Source organism: Onychostoma macrolepis, chromosome 16 (genome assembly GCF_012432095.1).
Source record: "Onychostoma macrolepis isolate SWU-2019 chromosome 16, ASM1243209v1, whole genome shotgun sequence".
Lineage (NCBI taxonomy): Eukaryota > Metazoa > Chordata > Actinopteri > Cypriniformes > Cyprinidae > Onychostoma > Onychostoma macrolepis.
Genome location: NC_081170.1, coordinates 25,701,668 through 25,715,401, shown reverse-complemented (window position 1 = coordinate 25,715,401; position 13,734 = coordinate 25,701,668). Strand labels below are relative to the sequence as shown.

General features: G+C 36.9%; 1 protein-coding gene across 8 annotated transcripts in view; it reads left to right on the top strand.

Annotated features, from left to right (window-relative positions):
• Window positions 1–13,734, top strand: part of cobl (cordon-bleu WH2 repeat protein) — a 95,082-nt gene that overhangs the window by 29,786 nt on the left and 51,562 nt on the right. For 3 of the 8 annotated variants that reach the window (XM_058745900.1, XM_058745899.1, XM_058745898.1), the window contains 6 exons: window positions 2,471–2,665; window positions 6,455–6,665; window positions 9,433–9,661; window positions 10,098–10,142; window positions 11,126–11,211; window positions 11,513–11,590. In XM_058745900.1, coding sequence (XP_058601883.1) covers window positions 2,478–2,665; window positions 6,455–6,665; window positions 9,433–9,661; window positions 10,098–10,142; window positions 11,126–11,211; window positions 11,513–11,590 — 837 coding nt within the window. In that variant the 5' untranslated portion in view covers window positions 2,471–2,477. Of the gene's footprint in view, window positions 1–178; window positions 280–2,470; window positions 2,666–6,454; window positions 6,666–9,432; window positions 9,662–10,097; window positions 10,143–11,125; window positions 11,212–11,512; window positions 11,591–13,734 lie in introns of all 8 variants that reach the window. The other 5 variants (XM_058745906.1, XM_058745905.1, XM_058745902.1 and 2 more) reach the window with 4 other exon arrangements.

Genomic DNA, 13,734 nt, shown 5'->3' with positions numbered 1-13,734 from the left:
GTAGCTGGTCATTCCATTGACAGTCCCGGGGCAGAGGGCAGTCTTGGTTGCATAATCAGAAGAATGACACAACAGTGTGTTGATAGCAGGCATTTTGGCACAAGTCTTTATAAATCATTAACTGGGCATGCTCGAGGTCCCAGCATTTTGGATTTCTTACATGCTCTACGTCTCTCAGTGTCTTCCAGGATCATAGACTCTCCATGTTCCAGTAGTTCGCCTTCTGTGTGGTTCCTGGACACGGACTACAGACAGACTCTCAAGGCTGCTTTGACTGTAGTAGGATGCTTTTATCTACTGCTAATATTTGCACTGCGGAAAGGGAATTTGCTTAACTGATCAGTTCTCAGTATATTTGGGTGTCGGTGTGACATTGAAAGTAAGAGAGGTTTTGTGGTATGATGTTTGGGGCCTAGTTTATGAAATACGGCTGAAATATGAATTCTTTTGACTTCAAAGGAGGTTAATGGTTTACCAGTTTCTCCCTTCAAGGTCATATCAGAGATTGTTTTGAAACTAGATCTATAGTTATATGTTACTGTCTGTGCTTACATTATGGTTCATAACAACTTAGTTGCTTAGCAATGTCATAGAGCAAATAATAGTTGGTTAGTTTGCTTCGATACATTACATTTCTCATATTTCAACAGGTTTTTATGGTACTGAATATGCTTTTGACCTGTTTATATAGTAAGTAAATAATAAAAAAACAAAAACAAAGTGTGTCACCGCTGCTTCACCTCATCCACCACCCAAAAACTCTTAAAAGCTTTTAGTTAGTCTAATTTGAAGAAAAACTTGCCAACTTTTTTTTAAGGTTAATGATTTGAAATGTTTTCTGTTCAGTTTACACTTGTTTTCTCTCCAAATGTTTTGATGAATGAATTAACATTGATTATTTTTTGACTGGCTATGGAATGTGTGTAAAACGTCAGTGATTTGGAAATTTCTACATTTCTGTGTGTATGGTTGTTGATTATCTGAAGGTATTCTATTATTGTTTTTTTAGATTGCCTGTCCCCTCTTCTACTTTATTATGTAATGAGTTTTTAATGTTGTGTTTTTATGGTCAGAAAGGAGGAGTTCAGTCTAATAAACCATAGCGATCTTGACTCAGGCTTGAAAAGATAGGCCTATGCTTTATTACTGCAGTGTGACATAATATATTATCACATTGACCTTTTAAGCATTGCAGCTTTAATAAAAACACTGATTATATTTCCTTAAATATACATTTGCTTGTTTATGACATCATGATGAGCCTACAGTACAATCTGATCTTAAAGGTTCTGGAGGAGTAGTCTTTTTTATGGCCCAGCCATTTTAAACTTTGATCCAGTGCTTCTATAGTTACTAGTTGTCAACTGTTCATATGGTTATATTAACTCAACAATGCAAACTCAATTTCTGAGTTAATATTGTTTCTTAGCTTTTTCAATACATTCTACACCATTTTTTTCAGTGTATTTACTACTTGTTCTGTCTGCCATAGCAGTGTTTTGGCTATTAAGTGATTCTTTCATGTTTTTGTAATTGATATGCTGCTTAACCAAACATGTGATCATATTAATGCCAGAACTAGTGTTATGATACAACACATTCTCACTTCTAAGGCATCAAATATTGCGGCTTGGCAGTAGCCCTGCACATCACCCTGTTTATGCCAAAGCAACCCACTGTTGTTGTTATAACTGGTACACAGCAGGGCTTGTTCCATCACTATGCTACTTGCTCATATTGAATTTTATATAATTACATAGCAAAACATTCTCCTGCTTCTGTGTTTTCATATGTATTTGTCATAAAGCTGCATACACAGTTTCTGTTGCCATTATTTTCTTTTGGGTGGGGTTAATTTGTTAGGTTGCAGCCTAGGTTTTTCACCAAGCACTACAAATGACAAAATACAAAAATACAATACTCAAATTTGATTTAAGTCTGATGATTGTATCATATAGACAACTGTCTCTTTTCAGTTCATTTTGGCGTTAGGTTGAGGCAAAGGAATCACATAATCAGAGTTTTCTCAGTGGGTTTTAAGATGAGACAACATAATGGCACCTTTGCGTGACATGCACCAGCACTTGACACTTTAAGAATGAGAAAATGCTCTTTGATATGCATAAATTTGTTTATGATCATTAAACAATCAAGTATTATATAATTGGTGGAACTTCAGGGCATGATAGGCTCCCGCTATCCCATTAGATACATTCTGCTGATCAGGTACTATGATAAAGTATGATAGTGCCTGAAGGGTCTTTCAGTTAGACTCAGTCTTTCAGTTATGATATCATCAGATTTATTCTAGTATCAGCCTCCAACAGCATGCCCACAGGCCAAGTGTGAACTCATACGTGCATACTGTGTAGTCATTGACGGAGATGACCCTTTTCTGTGTAACTTCATTGCCATAGATTAAACACCACATAAACATTGAACCTAATCCTCCTCTGATTTTATTCGACAGGAGGAGAATGAAGACCAAGGCCCCCCCTCCACCTCAACCCCCTCAGCCTGCCCCCCGCAGGATCTTCCGTAATGCCGTTCCTGATGGAGGGGGATCTTCAGGGGGAGACAGCAAGGAAAACATGCTTCAACCCTCTGTGGATCTCCATGTCAGTCTGCCTTCAGGGTACCAGACCACCGTCAATGTGGATGGCAGGTGAATATGCTTATTGCTAGGGGTAGGAATCGCAGGATACCTCACGATACGATATAATCACGATACATGTCTCACGATAACGATAACATCACGATACAGCGATTCTGCGATAATCGATATATTTCTAGAAAATCCTATAATCATACATCACGATATCTAAACAAAATGCCTGTGAAAAGGTTAAGTGCAAGTTTTGTTAAAAGCTTACACTTTTGTTTTTCTCTGTGTGTAAACAAACATTTAACTGCTTATCAAACAGGGAAAAAATTAGATAGATAGATCGATATAATATAAACCTGGTACATTTCAAAATTTACCTGGACTGCTTTCAACCTTTCTACTCCTCTCATCATAAAAACGGAGCCCCACACAAAGAAATAGCCGTTCACATCGCGTCATTTGCGCGCTCAGGTTCGTTATTTCAAATGTAGATGCGCAGCAAACACACACACTGAACACTTCTGTGCCACATTGTGACTCTGACAAGGTTTTGTTTCGTCCTCCATGCCATGTGCAGATTTATGTTTCTGCCGGTCGGTGCCCGCTGTTCACACAGCATAACGCGCATTAGTAATATCTGAGAGAGAGGGAGAGCATTTGTTCACATAAAACTGGACGCACCTGCGGCGCTCTTTCTCACTCATATAGTGAGGGAAATCCACCTGCGATCCGAGCGGAGAGGTTAGGATACTCATGAACTGAATATGCGCTCGCAATAATAACATGATCGATGCTTATGGTCCACGCTGATAGCTGTTCTGGGGCAGTTTTTTAGTTTTCATCTCCATAAACGTATATATAGGAGTAAAGCTAATGCAGTGGCTGGAAATCTGTTTATCCTTCGGTTCCTCGTGCTTCCCCATCTTCAAAGACAACGTGGTTCATGGAACTTGCTCAGTGTCAGAGTGCTTTTGGAAAGCTGGAAATGGTGCGGCCGCAATTTCCATGCATTTTTAGACACCGTGAACAGGGAAATCTATTTAGAGCACCTTATTGTATTAATTAAAATATCGATATTTGCTGCCAGATATCGCATGGAGAAGGATTGCGATATATCGCCATATCGATTTATTGTCCCACCCCTATTCATGCACTGACATTAACTTAAACATTTCATCAAAACATTTTATTTTTAATATTGGTTTTGTGTTTTAATGGCTTAACTTTGACTAAATAGAGCTGGGACAGGAAATGTTCACTGAAATTGTACACAGTGACCTTAAAATATCTAAACAGAGTGCAGGTGATGGAATTGTACACAGTGACCTTAAAATATCTAAACAGAGTGCAGGTGATGGAAGGCAACATAACATGGGTCTTCAGGTGGGTTTTTATTAGGGCTGGGAGGTATATCGAGTTTGTGCATATTTTCGTTCTGACAGATACATGTGCTGCTGAGAAATAGTCTATGTGTGCTATTTAATGCATTTATGTATTCTCCTTCTGTAAATTGAGGAATTTCATTTAGTTGTTAGGAGTTGATGAGCCTTCTGCATGTGAGTCTCCGGTAAACTTCACAGACACTGAATGACTGCTGCCACGCGCATGCGTGCCAAAAAGACACAATAGAGTAGGAGAGCAATAATTCTGACTAAAATATACATTTTGCTAAAATATTTGTAGTTGGTCAATGAATATGTAGATTTTTAAATCTACAAGTAAGTATATTTTTATGATAACTGTGAAGTGACTGCTTATGTTCCCTTACAGAAAAAGCACACAAACTTTACATGTGCAATCATATTTTAATATCACATATGAAATATGTCAAACACATGTGAAACACATATGAAACACACATGAAACGCAGTTTTGGAATATTTTCATGGTCTAAATGTGTTTAGAACATGAAAAAGTTCACATGTGAAGTTCATGTGCTATTTCTGTAAGGGTTTTTATTTACTTGTAGTGTCAATCCCTTCACCACATCTTTGAGTGGCTGTATGATTGTGGATGTTTGACCCTTTACTTTAGTAAGAGTATGGTTTGCGTTTACATTTACAAGAAACTAGTTAAAAAGTGAGAAAAACTATTTTTTACAGGGTGTGTTCGCAAAAGACAGCGGTTTCCAAACCATGTAAAATAACACATTCTGCTGGGTTTTCAATGTCGAACAAAATTTTTGTGGCTCTTTTTTCCTGGCTTTTTCAGTTCTAAGATACATATACAGTATATATATATATATATATATATATATATATATATATATATATATATATATATATATATATTATTGTATATAAAAGGACCACAGTATCATAGAAACTTGGAAGTGGGCTCCTTTTGACAAGTTTATTTATTCAGTTGCTAGTGAATTTTGGTCAACATTTAAGAGGAAAGTATTGATATACACATTTATAAGAGTTTAAGACATCATAAACCTTTTATATGAAACTATAAGACTAAAGAAAATAATGGATGAATGGATTCAGTGTTTAGCATGTGATAAAACATTTCCATGGTGATGAGGAAGTATCAGAAGAATAGACATTTATATTTAGATGAATTGTTAAGCATGTTAGCAATGTAATGAATATATTCAAACATACTGGACATTTGGACATTCACACACATAAAAGTGGTTTACTGATGTATGATGTACTGATGGGGGGGTGATGGGGGGATTTCTATATATATATATAGGCCTATAGGTTTTTGAGTCACAGATCGGATGATTTTTCAGAGGAGCAAGAAACAAGAAAAATAAATTAATTAATTAAAGCACCGTGAAGGGTTTTTGACAATTTTATGTGTATGCTATGTATCTTAAACTTGTTCTCATCAGTCTGCGTATAAATAACACGACTTTACAGAACGGGTTGATATCTTAAATGCAGGGAGACACAAAATAGGAATCAACTCGTTATTTCCGCGCTGTCTGAAACACATCTTTATGCTTGTGCACGCTTTGGCTGTTTGAGAACAGCGCGTGAGTAACGAATTGAGTTCTCTTTTGTTACTTCTTCTTGTGGTTTAAAATGGCTTGCACGTCTAAATTGGCAAATTAATGTGCTGAACAGTGGGGTCTGGTCTGTACGAATCACGGATCAGCTGCGCTCCGTTTAACCCCTAATATAGACTATGGCAGTTCAGAGCAATCTATCATATACTAATTTAACATGAAATCGTCAAATTGCTACTCCATATCAATCGCATACAATGAAAATACAGAATAATTAGAACAATCATTAACGCGCAATAAATAACAGTGTGTCATATGATCATACTGTATCTATAGGCTACACATTTTCCCAGAAAGTTCTTGTGACCCGGTAGCAATTCTTCCATGGCCCGGTAGTGGGTTGCGACCCGGTGGTTGGTGACCTCTGCTTTAGAGCCATGTAGGTACAGCTCGAATAGAGAAAGACTGAAATAATATTGGTTTCATCAGTGAATGACATTTGACCTGTAAATTAAGTATCAAATTTAACTCTTGATTTATTTAGGCCTATTCTTTTCTGAGACTAGATAGTAATCATGATGTGGAATTTAAACAGTTGTATTCAAATGTCTATCAGCAGTATTTGAAAACCCTTTAAGAGTGTCTACATAATTTTTGGTAGATGCAGGATTAATTACTGACAATTGGTTAGTGAAGCCAAACATTTAAGACCAGCATTCATGTAGCAATTTGCTGCTTTACGTAACACCTGTAATTCAAGCTGACTCTCTCTCTCTCTCTCTATCACCCTATCACAGTCCTGTCTGCATCACATGATGTAATTACAAGTCTAAACCGCCAAGTAACTCTATCTTTCTCTGTCCTTATGTCTCCTCTTGTCTCTTCAGAAAAGCTCTGATGGATTTGTTGGTGGATCTGTGCAGTCAGTACCATCTGAATCCAGCATATCATACTCTGGAGCTGCTGTCACCCGATGCTCAGCCCGTCATCTTTAAACCCAACGCCCTGCTGGGCGCCCTGGACGTCTCCTGCGTCCTGATCAAAGAACGAGTGCTGGAGGACAAGGTGATCCGGAAACCTCCACCCAAAGTGCCAGAGGTAAGTTTCCGAAAACACAGTGTTATGAAGGTTTTTGACCTCATGCCTCATGGTGGCATCATTGACTTTTTGAAGATCTTTAAATTCTAGGCAGGCAGCAACAACTGTGATGAAGTTGGTTACACTACTACCGGCAAGACTTCACTACTGTAGGCAGACATCGTATTGTAAATAATTTGCTTTGAAGGTCAGCAGAGTGCATATGTCACGCTACAGTCTACTTCTTGTTTGGCTGCGTCAGCCATATTAAATGCTCTCATTGTATGAAAAAGTGTTATCTTCATTGTAGTAGTTTTTAAGGTTAAGAAGACCCCCAAGTGCTAGACAGGAGGGACTTAGTGACACATGACAGTTTTAAACTTTAATAATTATTGTGTAGTTATTATGCATGCGTTTTTATTACCTCCTTTTAAATTGGCAAATACTTAAAAAAAAAAAAATCATCCCATTAGTGAACTGATAAAAAGCTGAAAATGATTTAAAAATAGGGGAACATGTAAATACAAATGATTTAATATAAATTATGTCCATGCTATTTATCAGCTACTCATATTCATGTATTGTTTGTGTTTTAAAAATAGCTTTTTACTGTACAAAAGTGTAATATTGATCTTACTCTTGTGTAATAATCTTGTTCTGACTAAATGCATCAGGAGGGTCGAATGATCATAAAAAGGGTTCGAGCAAAGGTACAGTGAGTCTTTCACAGGCTCTGCTCTGAGTGTGTGTTCTCTCTTTCTCGAGTGTCCTTTTCTCCTCCCCCTCGTGTGAATATTTGATGAGAGTCTTACCTTTAGTTACCATGCATTATTTCTTCCTCAGCCTGGCTGGCTGGCCCCTCTCTTGCTTCTCTTCCACGTGTCTGACCTCTGATTCTGCTAGAGCAACAGTACAATCTGTCACTGGGCAGTTAAAAGCACACAGTACATAAGTATAGACCACGTTCACATGGCAGCAGAAAACGGTTGTCAGCCCTGTATTTGAGTCCTTAGTACGGTTATGTTCACACACAGTTTGGTTATTTACGGGTGTGACAACCGCATTCTGTAAACGAACTCGCACCCGTAAATTTTCAGGACTCACAACCGCATTCTCGGGAACACACGCGCTGTGTGAACGGAACAGGACTAGACAACTAGTTGTCTGTCACGACATACAGCGCGCGAGAGAGCCGCTCTTCTGCACAAACGCTCGTCTACCGTATTTCGTGTTTTCGGTAACTTACAGTGAGGGAGAAATGAGCTGCGTGTCAGAAAGTGATAAGACTTTCAGTTTTATGGCCGGTGCCATCTTTGATTTTACTTTGGTCACTGTCACTATGGTTACTCCCGTTGCACGTTCATACAGACAGTATTCTAAACACAACTGTAAGCTGCTGTGTGAACGGGACATTTCAAGACTCATACCTGTAAAGTAAAAGCGGTTGTCAATATCAAAAACTGACAGTGTGAATGTAGCCTACGTAAAGAAATGGAAATATAATGGAATATACGGAAAAAATCAGACATAGACCACATGTGAGCTCAGAAATGTCTGACCAGAGTAGAGATTGGGATCAGGATGATCAACCCTTTGGTTAGTTCTAAATTCATATTATATATATATATATATATATATATATATATATATATATATATATATATATATATATATATATATATATATATATATATATATATATATACTATAGCAAATGATAAAACCTGCATTACCTGTCTAATCTACCTTCCCGCCTACTAAACGAACATGGAGACTATAAACGGTTTCTATTAGCATTTTTTTTTTTTTTTTTTCAGTGCCTTCTGAGTGTGCAGTGTCTGTTGTTTCATATCCATAGAAGTCTGAGAACGTGTGACAGTAGAGTAACACTTCAACTAAAGTGTGGAACAAAGCTGAAGAAGTGTTGTGTACCATTTTGTGACACCTCAGTCTTCTCTGGTGTGCTCTTGTTTGTCTGCACAGTAATATACAGGAAATGGCACACATTAAATGTCTTCTGTGTCTACTTTGACAGTAGGTTATTTACTATTATGTAGCTAGGATGATATTTAGCTGCCTAAATAAAGAGTTATTTGAATGTTTCATAAGCAATATTAGTATTTGCATATGAGTAACTGAATTAGGTAATGTGATTTATTGGTGTTCAATGGAACCTTAAGTTCTGTTCTCTGAAGAAGCTTTTCTGTAAGCAGTGTATTGTGGTTGGTGTGATACTTCCTTTACAAGACACTGCAAACATGCATATAAAGTCTAATTTTGCCCACTTCTCATGTGAAACTTCAGAGATCTGTATTGCATCTTATCTTATCTTGATCATGCATATGATAATAGCCACAAAGTAATGAGTTTGCTGCATTGCTGTCATATACAGGAAGAGATCATTTGAATGTTAAGCACCATCCGGTCGGTTTACTCTTGATTTAAATGTTTTCCTCCATAAAAAAAAAAAATCCAGATTAAATGTAACATAGCTGCTTTTTAAAGAATCGGTTTCCATTTCCTTTAAAAAAAAAAAAGCGATAAATGACAATTCAGTTTAATTATTAGGGTAAGTGACAGCATAAAGCTAAAGTTGTATTCGACTCTAATATTCCTTTCAAAGCAAATCTTTTTATTGTTATTTTTATAATATAAGGTATTTTGAAAAGGATATTTCACCAAAAAGAAAGTTATACATTTTTTGGTGAGCTAATATATAGTATGCCTTAAATGTATAAATGAACCTCTCTCATTCTTCACATCTGTTTCTCTTTCTTTCATCACATAGAAAACAGTGCGTTTGGTGGTGAACTATCACCGCAGTCAGAAGGCCGTGGTTCGAGTAAATCCACTGGTCCCCCTGCATACCCTGGTACCCGTGATCTGTCAGAAGTGTGAGTTTGACCCGGCCCATGTCCTGCTGTTCAATGACGATATCAGCCACCAACAACTGGACTTGGACAAGTGCCTTAGTGAGCTGGGTATCAGGGAACTCTATGTCCTGGATCAAACACTAGGTACGGGATAAAAAATATCAGGACACCACAGTTGAAAATGATTGTGCTGCTTAGTAACGTTGTGGAAACTGTGATACAGTTGTTCTTTCCCCAGGAATCTTTGATGTATAGAAAGTTCAAAATATGGGGAGATTTGCCACAATAAACAGTTTTGGTGGCGTGTTGGGTAGCAATTTTATGTCCAGTGGAAAACCTTTGATGCAAAGAACAGCTGAGAAACCACAAGTTTAGATTAAGTTTGATTTTAGATATTTCATTGGCAGGTCCAACACTTCCCGTTCAGACACACTCTTAGATGTATCCACTTATAGTATCTTTGTTTAGCCAGTGCTATTATTACTTAGCCTGTGACATTCACTGTCCTTCACTGTCTAGCCAAATGATTTCTATTTCTTTTATTTGCCTTCAAATGTTATACTTGTTTGATTGTTTCCAGTTCTCCAGCCTAAAATGGCTTCAACACCTGCCTTGAACTACTCAGGTACTGATGCCATGTGCATGACTTTGGCTGAATAGTTGTCACAGTGGCTTTACACTATGTGTAGTCTGCTTCCTGTCATAGAACATGCTGGAGCTTTTTTGAATTGAGATGGCCTGGTCAATAGAAATTAAACAAGACGTGCAGTGCCTATATTTATGTTTTCATCCTTCATGCTTATTGTCACTGTGATGCTTTCTTTCTCAATGCATTTGTGTTCAGAGAAACCTGTTACTTGTCCTGGCAATACTTCTTTAGGTTTTGTAGAGGCTTTTGTGTTGTCATCTGATTTTGTTGACTTTGAGGCTTTGGAGCTTTGCAGGAGTGTAGCGCCATCTACTGCCAGAATTTTGTACTGCTTTTTGTGCATTGTGTGCTATTTATTTTTGGTGTATACTAACATTAAAAAAAATAAATAAATAAAATAAAATTTACATTAGTGTCTTATGCTCAGCAAGGCTGCATTTATTAATCAAAACAACAGTAAAACAGTAATGCTGTGAAATATTATTACAATTTAAAATAACTTTTTATTTGAATATATTTGAAATGTAATTTATTTTTGCTTTTTAATATTTTGGTGAAAACCATGATACTTTCTCAAGGTCTTTTGATTAATAGATCATTCAAAAGAACATCTTTTGCTACACATAAATCTTACCACAAATTTTTGAATGGTAGCGCATGTAAAATTAAAGATTGGTCTTGTTTTTATGACATTGGCTTTGATGTGGCATTTCATTTACAGAGACCAAGCCTAAATCCTAAACTCACAAAAAAATGTAACGCTACTGGTTTGCTGCATGCAAGCACTAGAATTTATTCTGCACATGCTAATCTTATATCTTCTATAATCCATTGTTCTCATTAGCCAGCTCAAAATTAACCACTCCAACTAAAGTAACATTGCTTGAATCAATTCTACATTATAATAGTTGCTCCTGCGTGTTTGTGTAAGATGCTGAACCAATGTGTTTCTCTTACAGCTGAATCTCTTCACTCCAACAGTCTGAGTGGATCAGAGAAAAAGGGTCTGCTGGGCTTCCTCAAGTTTAATCGCAGGAAATCAAAGGTACTGTAGAACACAGGCTCGTGTGTGCATGAACAAACACACACAAGTGTTCAGTCATATTTTTTGTCTGTTTAAACCTTAACAGTGCTCTGTATTAGAATGCTGCATGTTCAAAAATATTTAGACGCAGAGCAACAAACACCTAAACCCATGGATATGATGGGGAAACTAATGCATTTTGCAAAATATAATGAAAATGAAGCATTTTGTTTAACGTTTGTAGTGCTTAAACCCTTCATTGAATGGCTTTCATTGATATTATGAGTCTGCCTGCCGTGCTAGTGTTACATTCCCATTTCAGACTGAAGATCAGTCCTCTGAGGACATGGACAGTCTTGATGATGATAGTGTTGTTGACAATGCAGACACTAACATTAATGTAAGTACTAACCCATGTAACTGTCTCTTACTAATACACTCATCTTTCCATCTGTCACAGTTTTCAGTCTTTAACACAACTTTACACAATTGTACTACTTGCAGGTTGATTCTTCTACTTTTCCACAGTCTTTTGTGATTCATTGTTATTTATTGTGTGAATGAGCAATCTCTTCTTTTAATTATATAAAAAGAATAGTTCTGCACCAGAACTTCTGGTCCTAAATGCTGATTGTTCAATGATAAAAAAGCTATAAATAATATAGTATGTTTAATGTAAAATAATAAATGTAAATTATAATAATAATAATAATAAAAGGTTTTTTCATTAATTAACTTTTTTTTTTAAATATTTGTATAAAAATTAAATACTTAAAACTACTAATGAAAGTTTTACAGAAATTCCACAATCCTCCATTAAATGTATTTGTTTCCAGGTTTCACCTCTAGGTGTCAGTAATTACTTGGGCAAAAAAGTGATCTTCAGGATTGCTCAAACATTTATTTACCTAGATGATACAGTTTTACTTTTTATCAACATACAATAAGACTAACTTCAGTTTTCCTTAAGTCACCGTTCAAACTACATTCAGATGGATCCGTTTGCCATGGATCATTTGTATCTAAGAAAGAGAGATACAAATCCTCACACTTTCTGCATTTATAGTATATAATAAGTAAGTGATAATGTACAGAGTGATCAGGACCCTGACATGAAGGGGTTTATTTTGTGATGACAACTGACTGCATGTACATTATCCTGCTTATTACATGGCTACTTGCCACATAAGTAAATAATTAGACACAAAATATTAATCCGAGTTGAAATACTTGAATGCAAAGTCTCCGTGAAGAAAGCAGTTGCTAGCAAGTGGCATGTTCAAACTAGACAGACATTTAACGGCTATGGTACAGTCATAGTACTTATTACACAGCATTTCACCACATAAATAATTATTAGGATAAGAGATATGGATTTGAGATTAAACTGTTTTAAAATCTTACCTGTTTGTTATGTATGTGTTTGTTATCCATTACAGTGTACAAAACAATTGTCATAAAAATGGAAGCAGCTGCATTTGCATGAAACAAGTGAGTCTGCGATACCTGGATGACATAATTAAATAACTGTTCATAAAATATTGATTTGCGCAAAGAAAAAACGTTCATAGTAAATGTATAGTGCCGACTTTGGTTACCCCGATGAGCCTCTGTTATCAGCTTTTACCGGTTGTTATCGAGAAATAAAATACCTCGGAATGTCGCAACTGACCAATCAGACTCGAGTATTCCACAGAGCCGTGTAATAATATTTGATAAATGTCATATCAAATTTAGCTTACTTCTGGGTACAAATTTGGCTCCATTATATGGTTAAGTAGCTGCACTCACACACACTTGATCCTTCAGAGATATTTATTTCTACACCCACATTGCTCTGTCCATCTTCCTCCTTCTTTCAGAGAAGCTAACCATGTTCTTGAAGACGCTGAACAATTTGGATGTCCATAATTTATTATGGACGTTATTTTATTTCATTTATTATAGTTATTTTCTTCCTGTCTCCGAACGGCCTGCCAAACAGCCTTTTTATGAAGGGCTCTGCTCTGCCCTGCTCTACGTGCTCCCTGCCTGTAATTACACAAGTTCAGGTGCACGCTATTTACAATATCATCACAAACAGAGCCAAGAGCCATTTTCAACACGTCTCAGTAACTGATTTCCGATTATGTAACCCGCTAATAGCCATTCCCACTTTGAACATTCCGTTCTAAGGGCAGAGAGGGGTGAGAAAAAAAAAAGCTGAACTTTTGGAGCGGGGTTGTGTAGTCTAATGAAAGCGATCACAACAGTGGCTATGATAGGAGAGCTGTGATTATTTTGTCTTAGTGCTCTTCCAGGTGTCAGTGTGTTTGTTTGTGTAGGTGTGCATGTTTGTGTCTCTAGGTTTTTTATGTCTAGTTTGGATCATATGTCTGTTCGTTACTCTGCTTTCTTCTCAAGTCAAGCTGTAAGACTGCATACTTTCTCTCTCTCTCGTTCCAACCAACAGCTGAGCTCTCACTCAAACACTCATGCAAGGTTCTGGAAGATCCGGTGTCATCCTGTCAGTGTTTTCCAGATCTCTCTGCTCTCTCTTAAAGG